This window comes from Setaria viridis, chromosome 6 (assembly GCF_005286985.2).
Source record: "Setaria viridis chromosome 6, Setaria_viridis_v4.0, whole genome shotgun sequence".
Classification (NCBI taxonomy): domain Eukaryota; kingdom Viridiplantae; phylum Streptophyta; class Magnoliopsida; order Poales; family Poaceae; genus Setaria; species Setaria viridis.
The window spans coordinates 3,936,913-3,962,575 of NC_048268.2; the positions used below are offsets into that span (position 1 = coordinate 3,936,913).

Consider the following 25,663-nt stretch of genomic DNA (forward strand, 5'->3'; position numbering starts at 1 on the left):
GGCAGGACATGACCACGACTCGTCACCATCCGACTTAACCATATTGAAAAGTCATACATAAGCATCGATATTACACTTTTCACAAACTTCCACATAGCTGCTGCATAAAACACGTTCATCACACCAATTTTTCATCACTAAACATGTGAAAGAACCCTGACCCCGATTGGGACTAATCAGTCAGGACTACCAACCGAGACTAAAGGGTTTTGCGCCAAAAAAATATTAGAAATTCCTGGGACGGCCCCCACACGCTCACGTCCCAAGTCACAAGTCACACGAAATATGCATGTGCGCGGTGCGTGGGATTCGAACCCACGACCTCAAGCCTCGCGCGAAACTTCCTAACCATCTCACCTACACAACACATCTGACTGAGTAGGGGATGCAATCCTTTTATAGTAACGCATGGGGGACCCTTTAGTCACGACTAAAGGTCACCCTATAAAGCCCTCGGAGGCTTTATTCCGGGTTTGTAACATCAACCGGGACTAAAGGAACATCAACCACCTTTAGTCCCGGTTGATGTTACCAACTGGGACTAAAGGTGTCTCCACGGACGAGCTTTTTATTGAGGACCACCTATAGTCCCGGTTGGTGTTACCAAACGGGTCAAAAGAGGATTTTTGTTGAGGATGGAAGGTCATTTTTCTACTAGTATGGAAGGTCATTTTTCTACTAGTGAGTTTTGGCTCTGATGGCATCTCGCAGCACCATAAACAACACATAAACACAAGAGAGGGACATGTCCACAGTTGAGGCTGGAAGCATATCCTGGTTGAGATTTGGACAAAGAAAAAATGCCAATTGTATTTGGTTCAATGTTCACCACAGGTCACTTTCAAGTACTGCAGTGACCACCTCAATAGGAACCAGTGTGAAAGGCAGTACATGACCATGACTTGTCACCATCCGACTTAACCATATTGAAAAGTGTAAGCATCGATAGTACACTTTTAACAAACTTCCACATAGCTGCTGCACAAAACACGTTCATCACACCATTTTTCATCACTAAACTTGTGAAAGCACCTCAACTTTGACCGAGACTAATCAGTCGGGACTAAAGGTCCCAGCCATTAATGCTGGGCCCGGTTGGTAATACCAACCGGGACTAAAGAGTTTTGTACAAAAAAAATATTAGAAATTCCCGGGAGGCCCCCCACACGCACACGTCACAATTCACATGTCACGCGAAATATGCGCGTGCGCGGTGCGTAGGATTCGAACCCATGACATCAAGCCTCGCGTGAAATTTCCTAACCATCTCACCTACACAGCACATCTGACTGAGTAGAGGATGCAATCCTTTTGTAGTAACGCATGGGGGACCCTTTAGTCACGGTTGGTAACACTAACCGGGACTAAAGGTCACCCTATAAAGCCCTTGGAGGCTATAATCCGGGTTTGTTACATCAACCAGGACTAAAAGATCACCTTTAGTCCCGGTTGATGTTACCAACAGGGACTAAAGGTGTCTCCACGAACGAGCTTTTTATTGTGGATCACCTTTAGTCCCGGTTGGTGTTACCAAACGGGACTAAAGATAATTTTTGTTGAGGATGGAAGGTCGTTTTTCTACTAGTGATGGAAGGTCATTTTTCTACTAGTGAGTTTTGGCTTTGATGGCATCTCACAGCACCATGAACAACACATAAACACAAGAGAGGGAAATGTCCACAGTTGAGGCTGGAAGCATATCCTGGTTGAGATTTGGACAAAGAGAAATTGCCAATTGTATTTTGTTCAATGTTCACCACAGGTCACTTTAAAGTAGTGCAATGACCACCTCAATAGGAACCGATGTGAAAGCTAGTACATGACCATGACTCGTCAACATCCGACTTAACCATATTGAAAAGTCGTACATAAGCATAGATAGTAAACTTTCCACAAACTTCCACATAGCTGCTGCACAAAACACGTTCATCACACCAATTTTCATCACTAAACATGTGAAAGCACCCCGACCCCGACTGGGACTAATCAGTCGGGACTAAAGGTCCTAGCCTTTAGTCCTGGGCCCGGTTGGTAATACTAACCGGGACTAAAAGGTTTTGCGCCAAAAAAAATATTAGAAATTCCTAGGAGGCCCCCCACACGTGCAGGTCACAATTCACAAGTCACGCGAAATATGCACGTGCGCAGTGCGTGGGATTCGAACCCACAACCTCAAGCCTCACGTGAAACTTCCTAACCGTCTCACCTACACAGCACATCTGACTAAATAGGGGATGCAATCCATTTGTAATAACACGTGGGGGACCCTTTAGTCACGGTTGGTAACACCAATGGGCACTAAAGGTCACCCTATAAAGCCCTCGGAGGTTTTATTCCGGGTTTGTAACATCAACTGGGACTAAAGGATCACCTTTAGTCCTGGTTGATGTTACCAACAGGGACTAATGGTGTCTCCACGAACGAACTTTTTATTGTGGATCACCTTTAGTCCCGGTTGGTGTTACCAAACGGGACTAAAGATGATTTTTGTTGACGATGGAAGGTCATTTTACTAGTGATGGAAGGTCGTTTTTATACTAGTGAGTTTTGGCTTTGATGGCATCTCGCAGCACCATAAACAACACATAAACACAAGAGAGGGAAATATCCACAGTTGTGGCTGGAACCATATCCCGGTTGAGATTTGGACAAAGAGAAATTGCCAATTTATTTTGTTCAATGTTCACCACAGGTCACTTTCAAGTACTGCAGTGACCACCTCAATAGGAACTGGTGTGAAAGCTAGTACATGACCACGACTCGTCACCATCCAACTTAACCATATTGAAAAGTCATACATAAGCATTGATATTACACTTTTCACAAACTTCCACATAGCTGCTGCATAAAATACGCTCATCACACCAATTTTCCATCACTAAACATGTGAAAGAACCCCGACCCCAATTGAGACTAATCAGTCGGGACTAGAGGTCCCGGCCTTTAGTCCTGGGCCCGGTTGGTAATACCAACTGGGACTAAAAGGTTTTGCGCCAAGAAAATATTAGAAATTCCTAGGAGGCCCCCCATACGCGCACGTCGCAATTCACAAGTCATGCGAAATATGCGTGTGCGCGGTGCGTGGGATTTGAACCCACAACCTCAAGCCTCACGGGAAACTTCCTAACCGTCTCACCTACACAACATATTTGACTAAGTAGGGGATGCAATCCTTTTGTAATAACGCGTGGGGGACCCTTTAGTCACGGTTGGTAGCACCAACTGGCACTAAAGGTCACCCTATAAAGCCCTCGAAGGCTTTATTCCGGGTTTGTAACATCAACCAGGACTACAGGATACCTTAGTTCCGGTTGATGTTACCAACCGCGACTAAAGGTGTCTCCACGAATGAGCTTTTTATTGTGGATCACCTTTAGTCCTGGTTGGTGTTACCAAACGGGACTAAAGATGATTTTTTGTTGAGGATGGAAGGTCGTTTTTCTACTTGTGATGGAAGGTCATTTTTCTACTAGTGAGTTTTGGCTTTGATGGCATCTCGCAGCACCATGAACAACACATAAACACAAGAGAGGGAAATGTCCACAGTTGAGGCTGGAAGCATATCCTGGTTGAGATTTGGACAAAGAGAAATTGCCAATTGTATTTTGTTCAATGTTCACCACAGGTCACTTTCAAGTACTGCAATGACCACCTCAATAGGAACCGGTGTGAAAGCCAGTACATGACCACGACTCGTCAACATCCGACTTAACCATATTGAAAAGTCGTACATAAGCATCGATAGTAAACTTTCCACAAACTTCCACATAGCTGCTGCACAAAACACGTTCATCACACCATTTTTCATCACTAAACATGTGAAAGCACCCCGACCCCGACTGGGACTAATCAGTCGGGACCTTAGTCCTAGGCCCGGTTGGCAATACCAACTGGGACGAAAGGGTTTTGCACCAAAAAAATATTAGAAATTCCTGGGAGGCGCCCCACACGCGCACATTGCAATTCACAAGTCACGCGAAATATGCACGTGCGCGGTGCGTGGGATTCGAACCCACAACCTCAAGCCTCGCGCGTAGCTTCATAACCATCACACCTATATAGCACATCTGACTGAGTAGGGGATGCAATCCTTTTTTAGTAACGCGTGGGGGATTGGTAACACCAACCGGGAGTAAAAGTCACCCTATGAAGCTCTCGGAGGCTTTATTCTGGGTTTGTAACACCAACCGGGACTAAAGTATCATCCTGGTTGATGTTACCATTCGGGACTAAAGGTATCTCCACAGACAAGCTTTTTATTGAGGATCACACCAACCGGGACTAAAGCTTATTTAGTCCCGGGTGCAAAAACAACCAAGATTTTTGTGGAGGATGGAAGGTTATTTTTCTAGTAGTGAGTTTTAGCTTTGATGGCATCTCGCAGCACCATAAACAACACATAAACACAAAAGAGGGACATGTCCACAGTTGAGGCTCGAAGCATATCCTGGTTCTGGTTGAGATTTGTTCAAAGAAAAATTGCCAATTGTATTTGGTTCAATGTTCACTATAGGTCATTTTCAAGTACTACATGCAGTGACCATCTTAATAGGAACCGGTGTGAAAGGCAGTACAGGACCATGACTCGTCACCATCCGACTTAACCATATTGAAAAGTTGTACATAAGTATTGATAGTACACTGTCCACAAACTTCCATCGTATAGGTATTTTCTTTTTTTATAATGAATAATATATTTTTGGCTTCAAATATCTTCTTTTGAGGAGTGTGTATCCACTAGTAGAGAAACGAGTATTAGTCCTGGTTGGGTTGGGAAAATCAAGATATATGAGGCTCGAAGCATATCCTGGTTCTGGTTGAGATTTGTTCAAAGAAAAATTGCCAATTGTATTTGTTTCGATGTTCACTATAGGTCATTTTCAAGTACTACATGCAGTGACCACCTTAATAGAAACCGGTGTGAAAGGCAGTACAGGACCACGACTCGTCACCATCCGACTTAACCATATTGAAAAGTTGTACATAAGCATTGATAGTACACTATCCACAAACTTCCATCGTATAGGTAGTTTCTTTTTTTATAATGAATAATATATTTTTGGCTTCAAATATCTTCTTTTGAGGAGTGTGTATCCATTGGTAGAGAAACGAGTATTAGTCCTGGTTGGGTTGGAAAAATCAAGATATATGAGGTTTTCCAACCGGCCTTTAGTCTTGGGTCTTTCACCCGGGACTAAAGCTATATCTTTAGTCCCGGTTGGTATTGGAAATATTAGAAATTCCCGGGAGGTCCCCCGCACGCGCACGTCGCAAGTCACGCGATTTTTCACACGAAATATGTGCATGCACGGTGCGTGGGATTCGATCCCACGATCCCAAGCCTCGCGCGTAGCTTTCTTACCATCTCACCTACACAACACATGTGATTGAGTAGGGGATGCAATAAATAATTGCACATCTGACTGAGTAGGGGACGCAATAAACAATTAATACAGAAAATACTAATTAAGTTATTAAGTATACATGCATGTATTACCTGCGCGTGTCATGATATAGTCATGTACGTATGCAGGGAAGAAATGACGACACGGTTTATATTCCAATGCACGCGCCAGGAATTTAAGCAAAGAATCTAGACGAGTTGACCGCTGCTGGTGATTACGTGCGCCCTCTATATAGAGGCAGGGATGCCAGCATCATTCTCAAGCCATCCATTTCCCTCGAGCTCTGGAGATCGACCTACCATCCAGTGCTGACACACTATCGCAAATTAAACTGTCCCAGCCGAGCCGTTGCAATGGCCATCTGCAGCGCCGCCGCCACCGCTCCGGCGACGCAGTCGGCGGCGGAGCAGGACTGTCGCCGGCAGTACGCCCCCAGCGTGTGGGGCGACTTCTTCATCTCCTACGAGCCGTGCACGACGGAGGAGCTCCTGTCCATGCAGGAGAAGGCGCGCGCCTTGAAGGAGGAGGTGAGGCGGATCGTGCTCGCCGCCTCCAACGACGACGACCTGGTGCGGAAGCTGGAGCTCGTCGACGCTCTGCAGCGGCTCGGAGTGGATTACCACTTCAAGAAGGAGATCGATGACTTGCTGCTTGCTGTTTACGGCGACGAGGATGGAGGATCTAACGACCTCTACGTCGCCTCCCTGAGGTTCTATCTGCTCAGGAAGCATGGGTACACCGTCAGTTCCGGTAAGAAATTTACTTGTTACTATTTCGTTACTTTATGCTACAACTCTGAGTTGCATTATTAACGTTAATGCATGAATGTTCAACTTCAATGTGCAGATGTGTTTCTCAAGTTCAGAGATGAGCAAGGACACATTTCGAGCGACGATGTCGGCACCTTGACGACGCTGTACGATGCCGCGCATATGAGGGTGCATGGGGAGGACATACTCGACAACATCATCGCCTTCAATAAGAGCCGTCTCCAGTCTCTGCTGATGAAAGCAAATTTGGATCCAGCTCTACTAGAGGAGGTAAGGGTGACATTGGAGACAACTCGATTCAGGAGGGTCGAGAGAGTGGAAGCGAGGCGCTTCATCTCGGTGTACGAGAAGAAGGCGATGCGAGATGATACCATACTGGAGTTTGCAAAGCTCGACTACAACATCGTCCAAGTTGTCTACGGCAACGAGTTGAAAGAACTTACGATGTAAGAAGATCGACACATTGGTTCAAATTTATAAAGATTTTACATGTAGTGATGTGCATTGTAGTACGCTAATAATCATATTTATTCCCAATTCACAGATGGTGGAAGGATCTCCGATCACGGGTAGATCTGACCTTTTCAAGGGATAGATTGGTGGAGATGCATTTTTGCATGACGGGGATTGTTTATGAGCCTTATTACTCATATGCACGGATAATGCTTACAAAGCAGGTCCTGTTTCTGGTGTTGTTGGATGACATCTATGACAACTATAGCAGCACAGAGGAGAGCAACATGTTTACCTCGGCCCTAGAGAGGTCAGTCACTGAACTTACATAACATGTGGATGACCTCAGAACTTTTACGATCTATAAAAAATTTAACTTTGCTTCAAATCGGAAATAGGTGGGATGAAAAGGCAGCGGAACAAATCCCAGAACACCTGAGGCCCTTCTTCACAAATGTGATTCGCTGTACCGATAAGGTCATAGGGGAGTTAAAACTTCAGAATAACAAGCATGCCGAGGTGGTAAAAGAAATGGTAAGTGGCTCCTAATAAGAGAAGAAAAAAAACAGGGAGTGTTTTTATTGTTTTGCTTTGGAAGCTAGTCAATGTTAACATCTGGACATCCAACTGAATGTTCAGGCACTTCACGTTACCAAATCCTACCACGCTGAGGTCACATGGCGTGATGAACACTACGTGCCTGCCGATGTTGACGAGCATCTGCAGATCTCGTTGGGAAGCGTTACAGCTATGCAAGTCGTCGTCCTGACCTTCGTTTCTCTTGGAGATGTGACTAGTAGGGAGGCGATTGACTGGGCTTTGACCTATCCGAAAATCGTCAGGGGTGTCACTGTCATCGCACGTATCATGAACGACATTATGTCACATGAGGTACATATATAATTATACCAACACTTTCAACATATCATTAGATTAAACTTGCATATCTCATAAGTATTTTTATTGACAATTGTTCTTGAAGCGAGAACAAGCTTCGGACCATATGACATCCACGGTGCAAACTTGCATGAAGCAGTACGGGGTCACAGTTGAGGAAGCTATTGAAAAGCTCAAGGTAAGATTGGAGAGAGCGTGGATGGACATGGTCCAAGGGTGCCTTGACCAGAAATATCCCATGGTGCTTTTGGAAAAGGTGGTCACCTTTGCACAATCAATAGATTTCTTATACAAGAGCGAGGATTTATACACACTCCCATGCAACCTCAAGGAAACTTTGACTTCAATGTACGCGAAGTTCGTTTGAGTTTTGTGTTCCAGTATCAAGTAGAGCGTTTCAGAACAAATGTCAGTAAATAAAATATCAGATTTCAAGTGAAAACTTTGCATTCAGGATCCTAAATAACACTCCCTCCGTCCCATATTACTATTCATTTTGGCTTTTCCAAGCACATGTCTTTTGCTACGTATCTAGACATATATCTAGGTGCATAGCAAAAGCTATGACTCTAGAAAAGCCAAAACGAATAGTAATTTAGGATGGAGGAAGTCAAGGTGACCTTTGTACCTCTCTCCGTATTTTTTTGTTTTTTAGCCTTTTTTTGAAAGATACTCACAAATACGTCCTGGAGATATCCTTTCAAAATATAGATCCTGAGCTCGGCGCCATGACTTTTGGCGCTGAGGAAACACGTCTCGGCGCCATGGCCAATGGCGCCGAGGTCTTGGCGAGGCGTCGGACGTGGCGGTGAACTGGTGCCGACGTGGACAAGGCCTCGGCACCATAGATCTTGGCGCCGAGGTGTTACCCTATAGCTCTTGACGTTTGGAATGAAACAAGTATAATTGTTCCGAGAAGAATGTAACAACCATACTGTGGTTTAGTTAGTTAGGATGTGCACATCTTGTCCCAAAGGCTTAGGTTCAAACCCTGGCGCTGAATTGTTTTTTGCTACATTTTTGTAAGTGTTGACACCGAATTATCGGACTTCTATAGTTAGTTTCGGAACATGAAGCCTTCATACTCCGAAACTGGGGTGCCTGTGTTGACACCAAATGTAGGAAATATGCTCTGAAAGGAAGGAATCGGCCGATGATGCAAAAGTTCCAACAGTTTGGCATCCAAGGGAAGTCCACGTATGGAAGGTTGCTTTATAGAATAAAATATTCTAGAGATAGAGTTGGTTAGGGATAAGCTTGATTAGAGATAGAGTTGGTTTAGTTAGAGATAGAATTTTGATTAGAAAAGATTGTGTACGTAACTTGCCTTGTACGTGGTTAGATGCCAATTATGTAACGTCAAAGGCCATCCACCCTATAAATATAAAGGGTCCCGGTCGTTGTAATTTTCATCACACGATCAATATACAACGCATTTATCTTTTATTTACCTTTTCGGCTTCACACCATTGCATTAGGAGTAGGAGTAATGTAGCTTCTCGACGAGTTCCTTTTAGCAAGCTGGGCTGCATTGACCTCGATCTCCGGCGAGCTGCAAAGTTCCGTCACCAGGTGTTCTAGGCTTTAACCACCGGGCGCATCGTTGTGGTTTCGTCTAGTTTCATCTACCAGTTATCGAATATCTTGGATCTTCGACTTACGGCGCATCGCTTCTGTCTTGATCTACGGTATTCACCAGTTATCCAGCCTTGATTAAGTTTGCATCGGCTGATATTTATCTGTTCTATCATCTTGCCGTTCAGTTTCCTTTAATTAGCTTTAGATCGGTTCATTATAGATGATAGATCGCTTAATAGCCTGTTGCATCTTAATCTTGGTTACCCTTTCGAGTGCTGTTGGGATTAAGTTTCGTTATGATTGGATTCATCGGCTGGTGGGGTTCAGATTAACATCCTGCTAAATATTTCTAGACTGCAACTACCGGTCGCATCGCTGTGGTTTCATCTAGAGATATTGGTGGAGAGTTTAGTTTAGATCTCATCGGTTTGTGGCTCTAGCTAAGGTGGAGCGGCAGCTCAATAGCATCCTGTTTTCTATCGGCTGCCTGGTCGATGGTTATTGTAAATTATATTAAATCGGTTGGATGGCCGATGAATCACTCACATTCATCAAGGCACTGGAATCGGCTTCACAGCTAATATATTAGTCATGATTTATTTTGTTGCACCATTATTGCTACTGTGCCAGGATTATATCGGCCTGATCAGTCGGTTGTCTCGGACTTCACAATGACTATCATCTCCTTGTCAGTTGAATGGTCAAACTGACTGGCACGCCCGCGCACACCACGCGCGCCAATTTGGATTTTGCACTGCAGTTAAGAAGATCTCCCAGATCCTCATGTGCTGATGCAGGGTCCACCACCATCGGGATTTTGCGTCAACATATTTTGGCCAAGTTTTGGTGTCAACAGTGAGCCCATTGAAAAAAAAATATCCCGCTCCCGCTTACAACTCGCCGTTGGGTAACCACGGAAAAATTTCGATAGCGCCTTCGTACCAACTCATAATTTCGTGGCTGTGGTCACCGCATTTGCACCTCTCAATTCGACGTACCAATCTTCCAGCCGAAGAAAATATCAGTATCAGGGGTGAGTAGTAGCTCGGTGGGCTTATGATTTTCTGGAGCTCTCCTTGGATTTTTTGATACGCTAAAATAGCCGACGTTCCCTTGCTCCGTCTCCTTCCAGCTTCTTCTCCGCTTGCTCTTTTTCCAAGATTTGTCTTTTCCGCTTGAGTGGCAAAGGAGTGAGCGAGTAGTGACTGAGCACTAATCTGTCAGGTGTGAGTACTTGCAGGTCACGAGCTGAGGTGTTCTAGCTGCCAAGAGATGAGCTTGCGGACCTGCCCGGCCGTGGCCGGGGACGCGATGGCGGAGGAGCTGCTCGAGCGGGCTGGTGCCCCCGGCGCTGGCCGCGGCGCGCGCGGCGACTGGTCACTGGTGGAAGGCCATCGGAGTAAGGCTGCGACATTTTTGTTAGCGGGAGCGGGCTGTTTTTTTTCCAATAGGCTGACAAAAATGTAGCAAAAAAAGATTTAGCGCTAGGGTTCAAATCCAGACCTTGGGGATTGGACACGCGCGTCCTAACTAGCTTCTTGGAATAATTATACTTGTTTCATTCCAAACGTCAAGAGTTATAGGATAACACCTCGACACCAAGATCTATAGCGCCGTGCTTGACGCCAAGATCTATGACGTCGAGATCTTATCCACGTCGGCACTAGGTTACCGCTATGTCCGACGCCTTGCCAAGACCTCAGCGTCATGCATCCTATTGTCTCGGTGGCTGCCTGCTGCCTGCTGCTGCGAAATGATCTCATGGCTGAGCGTTCTCCAACCATTACATATTGTACACCATCTAAAACAAAAAACGCGTGTCAAAAAGATTGCGTCCCAACAGGAACTTTCACTAGTAGAAAGCTGAGTATTGGTCCCGGTACCAACCGGGACTAAAGGATTTTGCGTAAAAAATATTAGAAATTTTAGGGAGGCCCCCCACACGCACATGTACCGGGACTAAAGTCACACGATTTTTCACGTAAAATATGCGTGTGCGCGGTGCGTGGGATTCGAGAACCCACGGCCTCAAGCCTTGCGTGTAGCTTCCTTACCATCTCACCTACACAGCACATCTAACTGACATTGGTAGAGAAACGAGCATTAATCCCGGTTGGGAAACCTCATATATCTCGGTTTTCCCAACCGGGACTATATAATTTCTTAATTTATGTATATAAAAAAATATTATGAGTTGTATGACAGCAACAACTCATATAATGGTTGTGAAGTTGTCTCGTACTTCTAAAATTTAGCTTACGAGGTGGTTGTCTCGTGAAACAATGATCTCTTTTTCTCACCCCACTCTCTTATCTCCTCATTATCAAAAATGTGGTATTGCACGAGACGACGTATAATATCACTAGCTTATGTATAGCAATATACCTACCATTATTATACTTGTCTAGCATCTCTCAATGAAGTGGTTGTGCAGCCTGCAGTGCTGTCGGGCAGAACAGGAACAACCAAAGGGAGTTACTCCACCCGTGTTCGAGCGTTGGGTGGCGCAGGTGCCCCTTTGATTTCTATGTAAAGCACGGCCAGAGCCTTTGTTCCAAAGTGATGTGTATGTCATATAGAGACTGTCTCTTTCAGCACTACTCAGCTCATTAACCACTCATTTCACCGCTATCTCCGGTTCAGGATTACATGTGGTTTCCTTCATTTTGACAACCGTAACCACACAAGCTTCGGTTGAAATCTGAAGTCAAAATCTGCTCATCAACAAAATGAAAGAAAAGTTCCAAACATGAAAATCCCAACCAAAGCTTCGTCCCCGAGCCCCGTCTCCTCCCCGACCACCGGGGCGCCGCTCGTCCCCGAGCCCGCGCCGCCCCCCCTCCCCCCTTCCCCTCGAAGCACCTCTTCCTCTTCCTGGAGCCACACGGTTGGTTTTTTCATGCAAATATAGTTACTGGATTGCAAATTATTTTAGAAAAGAAAATGTAACAATGTGTTTAAATATTTATGAATTACAATTTTCATGAATAATAAATATGTATAAATTGTGAAAGGAAAAGTTTGGTGTACAAATATTTATTGATATGCATAAATTCATGAATTATTTTTAATTGCAAGTATTACAATTTTGCATATTAAGAGTGATGGACAACAATGAGAACAATGTTGAATCCTTCGAGGAGGATTCTGATTCTAACGACGATTGTGGATCGTATTTTACTCAATCTAAGTACGAACCAAGCTCACCTAGGTCTCGCAGGCATCTAGATGAAGATGAACCTAAATACGATCCAATCGCGGATCATCAGGTACCTGCATGCACATTCATTAGTAGCTAGTGATGCGTTTATTGTTCACATGAAGATGATAAACTCCAACTATTGTTTTCTCTGTAGAACGATGACCAATCCCCAGTTCATTCCCCATCGCAACGTCGTCGAACAGCTACTCTACATGAAGAGGAGATAGATGCGTCTGCACCACAACCTTCGGCTACTACTACTTTTAGAAAGTCCGCCTCTTATGTCACTGCTCAGGGCATGTCTGGGAAAGGGCAAATGCAATAGGAAATTTTATACTTCAGTCAAATTTAAACCAGTTCATGAGGATTTTGAACTCTTTCCTATGACACTACAAGTGCTAACTACTCCCCCGTCCCAAATTGTAGGTCGTTTTAGCTTTTTTCTAGGTGCGTAGTTTTTGCTATGCACGTATATCTAAATGCATACAAACATTTATGAATTTTATTAAAGCCAAAAGACCTACAGTTCGAAATGGAGGGAGTATCTTAGACGCAGCATTGATGCATTGATGTTGATTTGTTATTCGAAGACCTTATCAGTCGAGACATTGCATTGATTTCATTAAACTAAATCTCAAACAAGTTCTAAAGTATTGCAGCACACATATGATGTCTTTGATTGTCGAACACAAGATAACTCGTCCCAAAATTCATGGCAGAGGAACCACTTTAATTTAAATGCTCGGCTGAGGTCCACAATTGCTCATTTTGCATCTTCTGACTGTACCAAAGCCGTTCACAATGACAACCACGACCGCTAGTCACTGGTAGAGAAACGAGCATTAGTCCCGGTTAGGAAACCTCATATATCTCGGTTTTCCCAACCGGGACTAATCATTCGGGACTAGTGAGTTTTGGCTTTGATGGCATCTCACAGCACCATAAACAACACATAAACATAAGAGAGGGACATGTCCACAGTTGAGGCTCAAAGCATATCCTAGTTGAGATTTGGACAAAGAAAAATTGCCAATTGTATTTGGTTCAATATTCACCATAGGTCACCTTCAAGTATTGCATGCATGCAGTGACCACCTCAATAGGAACCGGTGTGAAAGGCAGTACATGACCACGACTAGTCACCATCCGACTACATAAGCATCGATAGTACACTTTCCACAAACTTCCATTGTATGGGTAGTTTCTTATTTTATAATGAATAATATATTTCTAGCTTCAAATATCTTCTTCCGAGGAGTGTGTATCAGACCACACCACAGTTATTATAAAAGTTGCTACAGCTACAAAATTAAGGGCATGTTGCAACAAACATGTAACCAAGACAACATAAGTTTTGATGTAGAATAGAAAAATAAACAACTAAAAGGAGAAGGAGAAATTAAAAATCTTCAAATTGCCGATTGAGCGATTCTTCTTTCGCAGCTTTTCGTAATGTCAACTCCAAACAAACCAACTTCATCACAACTCAGGTCAACGCATAACTAAAGCATGAGCCAAATCCAACATAAGAGAAGAGAAAACCACTCCATCTATTTGTTTGAAGCTCTAACCACCAAACCAAGACAGATGCAATCACCTCCACGGAGCAATGTGAATACGTAAGATACCCATAGCCGTTGAAGAGTTTGAATTGGAAAAACGCAGTACACATAAGAAGTGAACCATCATCCAAAACTCCTCCAAAGTGACGCCTCCACTGAGAGCATAATGATAGCTGCCGCCGCCATTTACCTAGATTTGGGGCAAAGTTTCACCAAAAGACCTGATAATGGGTGGGAAGGAGAAGCTGTGATAACGCCTACAAGGACGGAAACAATGCCAAGATTTCATTTTGGAAATTACGAAAAGGAAGCCCAGCCTTTCTCCTTGCATATGGCCCAATGCTCTGAGTGGCCCATCTAATAAGCAGTGATTCTGCCTAAACTTGCCGCGTGGCCCCTAACGAAAGAAGAAGAGAACGGCCACATCACGAGAGTGGCCGCATCACGAGGGTGACCGGCGAAGCCACCCATGGGCCATGGGAGGTGAGGTGGTGTGTCAACAGCTTGCGGCGGCGAGCAGAATGCACGGCGGAGTGCGGAAGCGGAGGCACGCACATTGGGAACGAACGGCAGCGGACGCGCACGAACTAATGGCTCTCCCATGGTGGCCTGGTGGGGCTTCCGAGATCTCGCTGAGGCTGGGTCTCGACTCTCGAGGCACCTGAAGAACGGCAGAAGCGCGCGAGGTGCTCGACGAAATGGCTCCCAGTGCAACAGGAACAAGAGGATCATATGACAAGATAAAACGAAAATCTGCTTATTAATTTACTTGCCATTGATTCTGCTGCTTAGTTTATTTGTGCAACGAACAATCCTGCCTCTTGCCCTCGCCCTAAGCGCTGGCTGTGGCCAAGCAGCCTTCGTGCCGGCAATAATCTTTCCTTTCCAGGGCACGGCGCCGCCCGCCGCCTCGCCGCCATGACCGGGCGGACGACACCTGCGCGGCACACCGGACCGGCCTGCTCACCTACACGCGCAGGCACGCAGGCTCGCCGAGGCCACTTCCTGCGGCACAGGACGCCGCACCACGCAGCTTACCGCTGGCAGCTCGTCGAGCACCCAACGGCCAACGGATGCCGCACCGCGCCACGACACGCCGCGCAGAGCCACGCATGGCACTGTACCACGCACGCCAGGGCGAGACGCACTGTGCCACGCAGAGCACTGGCATGCCCGTGCCGCGCCAGGCCACGTCGTTGTGGTAAAGTGTCGTATTGCTAGTTCTAGTTAGCGAGCGTATGCGATAATGTGAGTGGCCACACAAAGCACGGAGCCGCGCACAGGATAAGGTCAAGCAGGCCCTTTCAAGTTATATAGAGAATAATTATTATTTCCCTCAAAAGGACACGTACTTTTTGCAAGATATATGCAGCAAATTAGGTGCTCATAGAAGAATCTTTTTTAGCACATCTTCCATTGGATCATATTTTTTGCACCACTCAGTAAAAAATTGTAACAAGGATTGAAAACAAAGAGACATATAAAAATGTGCGTAATGTTACTTGACAGGGTAACACAATACATGTGATTACCTCATAACATGTTTCGTACTTTAACCATTACAACATTCTTACTCTACTTTAAATACTTGACTTCTATAATTTGGTAAACACAAGCCTGTGGTAGCTAGCCACTTTATTTAATACAACCTAACTGAATGGATTAATTGGAGTATAATAGATGGGAAAAGGGTGTTTCCACTTTAGTTTTTTGGTGTTTAGAATCACGCTGGTTCCACATAGAGCATTGCTATCATATCTTTAATTGTGTGGGAAAAGGTGAATGCATCTGTTTCCTTGTAAATGTAGTCTGCAGTCCTTGCAAAATCAACAACTTTCTTGGCGATGAGCTTTGGCTGTTCTGTTGGTCTAAGCGATAGTTTCATCATATCCTTCCATTTGTCTTCAATTAACTCTTTTATCTTCTCGCATGCATCACACATTGTTGTACTATGCTCCAACATATAACATTGTACAGTAGATGCATGGTGGGCCCTAATTTGCTCGCGCTGCAACACAAAAGATAATACATTAAGTAACTTTATACTATAGTTGTCTTTCATTACTTAGGTGTTTTTTCTCTGTTAAGGTACTAATTTTTTACCTATAATCATTGTTGTTTGGTTACCACATTAACTTGATGGTGATGTTCAACTTTACTAAGATAATGTAGAAGTAGTGCAGTACTATGGTGCATAAATACACACAAAGTTCCTTTAAATGCATAAAGAGAGAGAAAGACCTCTGTTGATTTAATATCATTGGCCAGTCGTGCAATCGTTGAGAAACACTTGAGAAGTTCTGGATATGTCAAAAGCCAGTCGAGAATTTCCTTTGTTATGATGTCACCCATCCCAATAAATGAAGAACATGCCACTTGGAAACCTCCAACGGTTGCTCTTGACATTTCTAAATGTTCATTGATTGTTTTTGGAACATAATGTTCGTCACGCCATTTTACCTCTTGAGAGCCTCCTCGGACCAAGATCTTTAACTGCATTCAAAATACGGATACGTTATGTCAATATTGTATGTTCATATAATTGTGAAGTCATATTGAATTCTTGAAGACAGCCTACAATAATGATTATCCTAAGTTAATGCAGTTTGCTATGCATATAAGCTAATTTCGGAAATTCTTCATGCACAACATGTGGAATGTTTGCTAATAAAGTTCTCAGCCTAGTATTAAAAGTTATTAATGGTAGTTTACTAATTGGTTTTATGTCTAGCAATTATATATGTACCTGAGATGTTCAAGTTTCGTTGGACTTGTGGTCATAATAAGAAGGATTGTGTACAAAACGACTTATTTGTGATGAGGAAATGGGTGTGCCAATCGCAGCTATTAAGATGGTTTGGATATAGGCCTCCATATATAGACATCATTGCATAGCAACATCCTAAGGTGTGCCAATAATGTAAAAAGAGGGGTAGGGGTAGAGCAATCGTGACATAGGAAGAGGTAGTAAAAAGAGACTTGTGAGGATAGAATATACCCAAAGAACTATATTTGTATTGAGTACGTGGAAATCAGCAGTACCATGAGGCTATGGGTCCTCCTTTTCCTATTATTGTTACTGTTACTACTATTGATGCTGTTGTTACTACTTTGTCTTCTTATTCTCTATCGTATGGCTTTTGTTTGATTTTACCTGTAGGCTAACTCAACTTGCTTAAGACTTAGCAATTATAAAGTTCAAAATAATCATGGTATCCATTTTAATTTGGACAATGCGTGAATATCATTCATTTTAATTTATACAAATTACATTATTTCAAAACGATTAAACATTATGAAAATAGAATATTCTTATTATCTTTTTCCCTATTTGTATGCAAAATGGTTGACGTACCTCCTATAAGACAATATGTAGTTACTTTCATGATAAAGCACATGCATTTGCTATTTAACAAAGTTAAGTGAGATTAAATACAACACTTGCCAATTCTTTGAGATAAAACACTCGGAAGCTTTTATTTGGTCCTAGTTCATTCTCAAACGAATCAAATGTCTTCAACAAGTGAAAGTAGAAATTCTTCATGTACTCTGGAAGTAGTTCTGCTGCGTTCTCTTCGCATCTGCATTTTACAATACATCAAAAACATTTAATATTCGAATAGCTGCAGTGCATCTCATGCGAAGTACTAATCAAATTTCACATTATTTGTATCTGAATATTCAGTATACTTGACTGACTTATCCCTCAATACTATTTTCAAGGTTTTATTTGGAGAGGTGATATCATAGTCTCACAATAATGACATCTTTTTGGATTGGGAGGCTATGCTCTTAAATAAACTAATAGATTGCGGTCAATTTGATCTGCTTCTTCCTCATGCTTTGAAACCATTATGTGTAAGCTACTGCCTGTGGAAACAGCCGTCACCATGGCAGGATTTTTGCATATGCAACCTATGAAAAATACACAGATAGATTTGTGGTGCGGTTGGATTACACGATAAAGATACAGTATCAATCAATAGATTGCAAGGAATACTGCTTGAACCTGTATATTGCTTCGGCAAGCAGCATGGCCTCCTCAGTTGTACTGTAGGTATCCATTATATCATCTAGTATGGTGATATAAGCTGTCATCTTTGTTGTTATAACTCGTGAAAGAGAATACTGTGCCTCAGAGCATGCTCCTGTCATCCAGAAATGCATTTCCACTATTCTATCTCGAATAAAACTACAGTTTGCCTCTGCATTAAGCTGCTTCCACCACCTGTAAAATGCAAAGTCACATCATGTAATTGAATTTCTTTAGTTGAAACTGTGTAATTGACTTAGTGGTGATAACTTAAGATCTGTAAATCTGAATTAACTTACAGTGTGACGGTTTTTAACTCCTCACAGTAAAGAAGTTGAAGAAGGTTAAAATTCAATTTTGCAAACTCTAATATGACTTCGTTTCGTGCTGCCTCCTTTTCGTACATTGGGATATAGTTTCTTGTTTCCAATATTCTAATCCTTCGGAAGAGAGGTGTTTGAAGGGCAAGGGATACTTCATCTGCTAATGTTGATCCCAAAGAATCTAATACAGCTTCTAGTTGGCTTCTAGTGAATATAATGGCTTCATCAAGTACTTCCTCCCCATGAGTCCTAAGGTGTGCTGCATTATATAAGCTCAAGAGACTTTTTGTATCATCTGCAACAAAATTTCCTTCCTTATCTTTGAAACTTTCGAAGACATCTGCAGAGATAATCATGAAAAAAACAATGTAGTTGTTTTATCTCCAAAAGTACCCAAATCAAATATAACATAGCAAATTTATATCGGTCTGGGAACCATTTAACATGATATTTTCATTTTAACTTGCATGACTTATATGTTGTGAATATTTTTAGTATTAAAAGTAGCTGGCTGATTATATATCATTGCATTATTGATACTAACCTATATACATATTCATGGAGATATACATATTGATAACAAAACCAGTTTATTACAATAACTACCCCAAACACTTATTGGACTCAGACGAAGCATGGATATCAAAATAGCATGATAAACATTGATGGTTTTAGTTAATGACATCAAAAGCCTGTTACTATAAATCTCGGTGTGCTTGTTTGTTGTTTCAAATAGTAAATCATAAATTCTATGATTGTCTATTCCGCACTTCCTTACTAAAAATAAGGCCTTACCAGACGGCACATCATAACCATTTTTGCGCAGGAGATAAAATCGCAGTGAGACTAAATTCAGATCCCTGTCATTGTAATCAGAATCGTACACAAAGCGCAACTGCTCTTCCATCTCATTCTCATAGTGGTTATCCAGTCCTAGCCGCTCTAGTGTGATTATTAGATCTAATATTTTTGGTATTTCATTTGCACCCTTCAACATCTTCCCAACTTCTTCTTTTAACACTTCAGCCCTTTCAGTCATGTATGCACGCTGCACAGGACAAACAAGTAGTACAGTTAGTTTCTATGATCGAAATGTATATGCACCTTCGCTCTGATGCCTGCGTTATTAGTGTTACCTTAGGTGCAGTTGGCGGCTGGTATGTCAGGAAAAAATCACCCCACAGACTTGGGTGGAAGAAGGTACGATCATTTCGCAGCCCCTGAACATCATTGACAGAGCAAACTGCAGGCGTAAGCGCCATCTCCTCAACGTCGATCGGCCTTAACTTTTTTCTTTCTCTCGCTGATCTTTGGTCTTCAGCTAGTAGATTTCTTGTGGATATCCCTGTTGCATTGTACCGGTACTTATAGCCTCAGCATGTTATACGTCGTATGTACGAAGCATACTAGTCGAATGATGTTTGCATGCAAGCAAATAGTGACCGCTGAACTCTACAAGTTTGCCACTACTTGTGCTACTAAATTTGCATATGATAAACGTTGGATGAAAGATCGGAGAAATGCGAAACAGACAAATCTGTTCTTCATCTTGAAAATAAGGCCGTGAGCTAGGATTCATTAAAGAAAAAGATGGGCACTGTGTCCATTATTCCAGGCTCAAAACCAGCAGGTTGCTGCTCAGGCTAAGCATATATTGGCTTGGTGACTACATACCTCACCTTTTTGTTTTGACCCCATGTAGAGATTTCGACAAAAGCAAAAAATATGGAAATTATGTTTGGCTCAAGTTTTATCAATGGTCAATTTCAAGTTTGCAGTACTGATCCTCCAATGGAGGACGGATACAATTACTACGTGCCCAGACCTGTCAGCATCTAGGGAGAGAGAGGGAGAGGGAGAGGGAAAAACTCTTGCCTAATTTTGGTGGCCATGTAGTGTGATGGATTTGACCGTCCGACTGAAGTAACATCAAGCATGTGTTCTGATCTTGACACAACGCAAGATAACAATAGTAACTTTTCCTCTTCTTGCACTCCACATTTTATATATGTATTAGCACGAGCAGGGCTACACCGGCTACGTGCAAATAATATATGCGCATGTCACATAACTTCAGGACACAGTGACCTTCTAGAGAGAATAAATACATACAAAGACGTCAAAATAAAATGCCAGAAATGACTTGTTGTTTGACTGAAAAAAAAGTCCTCGATTGAGAAGGGAGCAAAACATAATGTGTTGAACAACAGTGTGGAGGAAACCAGCGTGCGCCTTCCTCCATAACAGATATAATAAGATAGAGAACCAATGGAGCAGGCTATTCAGATTAAGAATTTAAACTAGTTCATGAGGATTTTGAATGCTTTCCTTGAATTATATCTTTGCTGTGGCATACTAGAGAGGTTGGTAGTAAAGAGCTGAAGCCGCTTGCCTTGCTACACTACGCCAGATTTGATTTGTGCCAGCATAAAGAAATTAGCGTGCTGGCGGGCGTGATTGGCACCCGCCAGTACAAAGCTTCCTTGGCCGGCGGGGGAGCACCCACCAGCATAGAAGCCACTATGCTGGCGGTGGCTTATGTTGCCCGCTAGCACAAACTTCACCCAGATAAGGCCGCGGGCATCTTCTTTCCTAGCTAACCCTTTCATTTGAAGCTTGCCCGAGAGGAGTACATGAAAAGCTCCAAAAACACCAAATCTAAGGGGGAAGGTTTTATCTTGATTTCTTTGGAGGAGGTGTGTAACACCCAGTGTTATTAAAAGCCTAAGAAGGTAATTTAGAGGTTAATGATGAATTTGGATGCAACGGAGGTATTATGGACCAAAGTCGAATTTGGGTCAAATTTGACCAAAGATTCAAATTCAAGATTTAAAAATTCATAGGACTCCCACAACCAACAGTTGGGCGACAACTTGAGAAATGGAATCTTTAATCTATGGTTAACCGTTCCGGAAGTTCTTGGCCCAAGAAACATGAATTTAAATTCCCGAATTATAACTCAAAGAGGGAACAAGTTACTATCAAGCTATCTGCCGAGAATTGAAAGGCAGAGCACCTGGGGTGTTAAAAACAGTCAAGAATGGTCAAGAACAGGATATGACAAAGATTTGGGGGTTAACGAGCTTTTATGGCCAAAGTCAACTTTTGGTCAAATTTTAGCCAAAAATGCCAAATAAGAGCTTCAAATTCAGAAAAAGTTGACAAATGCATGAATTTGGACCTTATGGACATTTGGAACTCAAAGAGACCATTTGAGAGGCAAATGCACTTTAAATTGTCCAAAAATCAGAAATGGAGGATGTTACTGTTCACTAACTCGATATAGGCATAAATGCCTTTGAAAAACAGTACTAAATGGAATGAACTTTGATTCAAGAGATTTTGGAGAAATGCTATATGAGCCTTTAGTTTTATGGGCAAAATGGAACTTTCATGTCAAGCTTAGCATGATCTCCAATTTTGGCATGAAACAAATGGCATTTGAAGTGTTAAATGGGAATTCAAAGTTAAATGGAGGATTTTGGTACTGTTCTGTCGAGATTGAAGCCATTCAGTGCAATTTCAATTAAGTAAAAAGCAAGAATTAGCAGCCAGCTTTAGGACCAACTTTGGAAGGGAAAAAGAGAGATTTGGCTTTTGAGATGAATAAGAGAACTGTAGAGAAATAGGTTCTCTACAACTTCTATAAAAGAAGTTTTGAGAGTTTAAGGTAAAAAAATGGAGTAAACACAATCTGAACCTTCAGCTCAGAAAAATTAACAGTGCTATCAATACTGGAGGAATGAACAGTAACAGTAGGTTTTGGAAGCAAATTTCGAACCCTTAGAGTCAAAATCAGCAGAAACTCCAAATGTATCAAAGATAGTCACAAATATTTCCTACAACTTTGTTTAAGGGCTCTGAGCAAGCCTCTATTGACTTTTAGCCACGAAAATCGACCTGAAGATAACCTGTCAAAGGCTTAGCTATTAAAAAGGGAAAAGTAGCAGTCAGGTTCAGAAGGAAATTCCCCTCGATTGGTTGGGAATCTGAAGGAGGTGTAGTAAGATGAATTGAAATTTAGAAAATTTCCTACAACTTTTATAAAGGGACTTTTGAAAGAACAGTTTGGATTTTTGTCGTAATTGGCTGTTGAAGTTTCTGACAGCAAGGTTCAAAAGGAGAAAATTCAGTTAAGTTGAAGTTCAATGTCCAGAAAAGTTCAGAGATATTTTTCACGAGGAAGGAGCGAGATTTAGCCAAAAGTGCAAATCTATGAAAGGTAGAACTTTGCATTTCCTCCAACTTTCATAAAGGGTGTTTTGGATGTGTTGCTGGCCAAAGAAAGCAAATAATTCAAATTTCTTTGGAGGCTCAAAGTTAGATCTTCATGCTGTCCTCAAGAACAGAGCTGCTTAGCAATCTTTGGTGCAAGTTTTTGAAAAATCTAGTGTGTAAGAGATGGGTTCTTATGTGCAAAATGGAACCTTTGTTGTATGTTGAACTAAGATCAGTGGAAGTTGGGCAAGATAAAGTGAGTTTGGGAAATTAAAATTGAACCCAAAGTGGAGCAAATGGCTCTGCCGAGAGGTCTGACGAAACTGAATCGTTTTTGTCAGAAACTTTGGAGCTCGAATTCACGGTCTTAGAGCGATCCTCTCAACGTGAAGCAAAAATAGAAAATGGAGTGCTTGGGATTCTCTACAAGTTTTTTTGAAGGAAGTTTGAAAGTTTCAATTGAATTTTTGGTCGCTTTTTCAATCTAAACTTTTCGGCTGTAAAGGAAAGAAGAAAGAAAAGGCAAGGGACGGATGGACGGCACAGCAATGCTGCCATGCAGCTGCCTGCCTGCCTGTTGCCGGCGCCACTGCCTTGCGTCACCTGATGCCACGCAGCTCCTCACGTGTCGAGTTGCGCTCGACCTGCTCCTTTGCAACCGCCTCCCTGGCCTTTAAATCAGCTGCCGCTGCCGCCGTTTTTCCTTTCTTTTCCCGGTCAAGAACAGGGCACAGCAGAACCGCCGCCGCTGGTCGATTCCGGAGCTCCGCCGCCTCTCCCTTCGTTTTCTCTCGTCCATAGCTCCACCTCCATCCCATCTTCACTCCCGACCCCTCAGTTCCGCAGGTCCGCGCCGGTGACCTCGTCCCCGCCGTTCTTCCCGTCCGCCGGCCGCCATAGCCACCTCTCCAGTGAGCCCCCTTGCGCCACCCCTCTCCACCCGAGTTCTTAGCTCTGGGTGCCTGCGTGGGGTCCTACCAAATCTCAAGAGGCAATCCATGACCGGAGAGCTTTCACCGCCGCCGCCCACGCCGGCCATGTTCCGATCATGCCCGCCGCCGCCGTCGAGAGCCCCTGCGCAGCCCATCTTATGAACCAAAACACCACCAGGGGGTGCGCGTGGCCCTAGGGAGCGTTGCGGCCCAGTCCCCACCGCCGGAGACCTCGCCGCCGGCGAGCTAGCGCCGTTACCCGCCGGGAAAGCCGCAGTCAAGGTCGGCCTTCTGTTTTTGACCTAGCGGGCCCGCGTGTCCGAGTCTGTGGGTAGGGCGTGGGTGAGTGAGAAAGTTTTTCAGGGGGGGTGGGGATAATGATAGGTTTTCAGTTTGGAGATAATAGTTTAAATTCGTGATTTCACTATTTAATTCACCAGAAATTGTAGAAATGTCAAAAAAAATAGTGAAACCAATTTTATTAGGATTGTTTTATTGTGAAACTAATTTTATTAGGATTGTTTTATTTTCCTTTATGCATTAAAAAATTCTTAAACCCTAGGAAATATAATAAAATTTAGGTATTTATTTAATGCCTTTTTACTAAGGTATTTAAATAAATGCTTAACCTTTATTAAATGCATAAAATTTTGAATAATGTTTTCATAATCACAAATTATTATTAATCCATAGGAATTAAGTTTTGATATTAGAAAATTATTATAATACTTTTCTAAAATAAAAGAAAGGCTTAGATAGATTAGTAAGGAAATTAAAATTGTGGGTTAATCTTTATGGGTAGTTTAGTGTTGGCTTGCAACTTTATCATGAAGATAGGTTGTATAGTTGTTGGCTTGCAACTTTATCATGAAGGAAAGTTGTATAGTCATGTGTTCAAAAGTTTGCATCTCTAACTCCTGCATGTACTAAATCATAGACGTCGAAGCTCCTGAAGTGGAATTCGTGGAATTCATCTGAAGATTGTCAGAGTTCGAGAAGTGTTGAAGTGCTTCTTTTACTAAAGGGGTTTTCCGAAGGACTAACATTTGTTGATCCCAGGCAAGCTCCGGTGCATTTAAACCCATCTACTTTCGGAAATTACTATTCATGAGTCCAATTAATGGTTATTTCTTTATATGTGCATTAGGTCTAGGAGTTGATTGAAAACTTACTTTTATGCACAATCCAACCTTGTTATTAAGGACATCTTTGCCACCTGTTCAACTAATTAGTAACTATCCTATGCTTAGCAATGCTTAGATACCTATGAGTAACTTTGGTTACTCAACACTAAGGCTAAGATGATCATACATGTTAATCAAGGAAATGGCCTGAGATTTTGGAAATGCGGACAGAAGCTAAAGATGGTAGTTTTGTCTGCTAAGTTAATGTGGTTAAGGACCGTTCGTTGTCTTAACCTTTGATCAAGTGATTTTACCTGGTTGCTTACTGGGTATGGGACCAGTAAAGCCCGGTAGGTTAGTAGACTCTCTGATCGGAAATATTTCGTACCCGTGCTTGACGTGCTGGAGATTGGCAGGGGCGTAGCCTGAAACTCACATGGAGATCGGGCCAAACATGGGGTCCCATGTGGGGGTGCGTCCCTGGGTTCGGGTAGTCTTATTCCCAATCTTTAGGTATGCTAATCGAAAGGTTGTTATGTACGACCCGTACAGTTGTACATGGCTGGTGGTCGGGTATCTCCTGCAGGATGTAAATCGGTCTGGATCGCCGCAATTCTCGGTTATGAATGCACTTTGATCACCGTTAAGCATCGTAGTGTAATCCAGTTGAGTACAATGTTTTTCCTGAAGTTAATATGCTGTATGACTTAGTTCCAATGAGTGCTCAAAAATATTTTATTCATCTAGACTGGTTAGGTAACAACTAAACAGAAATAAAAGAATAAAGTTAAGGTTCCACTTATAGTAAGCCTTTTCGCAAAAATGTGAGTCAGCCAGTACACCAAATAGCTATCATTCAGTAAAAGAAAAACTATCTATATTGGTTAGTCGGGTCAGACTTGCTGAGTACTTCGTACTCAGGGGATCCTTTGTTACTGTTTTCAGAAACCCAGGAGGGACCTACCGAGGAGGAAGCTCTGAAGAACTAGGGTATCTCATGAGTCTCATGATACCCTAGAATAAAACTTACACGTTTAATTACTTGCCCCGGACTGGTTTACATTTTAAACTCTTAGTAATGGTTTAACTTGCACTGTTAAGTTTCTTTCAATCTATGGTTTGTAATAAATCGTACCTCTGTTATGTACATAAAAATGTAATATTTG

The 25,663-nt window shown here is 42.7% G+C and overlaps 2 protein-coding genes across 2 annotated transcripts; one reads left to right on the forward strand and one right to left on the reverse strand.

Annotated features, from left to right (window-relative positions):
• Positions 1-5,646: 5,646 nt before the first annotated feature.
• LOC117859786 ((E)-beta-caryophyllene synthase) lies at positions 5,647-7,967 on the forward strand. Its single transcript, XM_034742968.2, has 6 exons — positions 5,647-6,155; positions 6,252-6,621; positions 6,720-6,938; positions 7,027-7,162; positions 7,268-7,519; positions 7,611-7,967. Exons 1-6 carry the CDS (start codon positions 5,759-5,761, stop codon positions 7,890-7,892), a joined length of 1,656 nt encoding a protein of 551 aa, XP_034598859.1. The 5' UTR covers positions 5,647-5,758; the 3' UTR covers positions 7,893-7,967.
• A 7,406-nt stretch (positions 7,968-15,373) lies between these two features.
• LOC117860389 (beta-sesquiphellandrene synthase) lies at positions 15,374-19,602 on the reverse strand. The gene is made up of 7 exons (XM_034743663.2): positions 19,360-19,602; positions 19,019-19,271; positions 18,200-18,563; positions 17,877-18,095; positions 17,313-17,448; positions 16,109-16,360; positions 15,374-15,875 (listed from the first exon to the last, which is right to left on the reverse strand). The coding sequence occupies exons 1-7, from the start codon at positions 19,483-19,485 to the stop codon at positions 15,591-15,593; spliced, it is 1,635 nt and encodes a 544-aa protein (XP_034599554.1). The 5' UTR covers positions 19,486-19,602; the 3' UTR covers positions 15,374-15,590.
• Between the last annotated feature and the right edge of the window lie 6,061 nt (positions 19,603-25,663).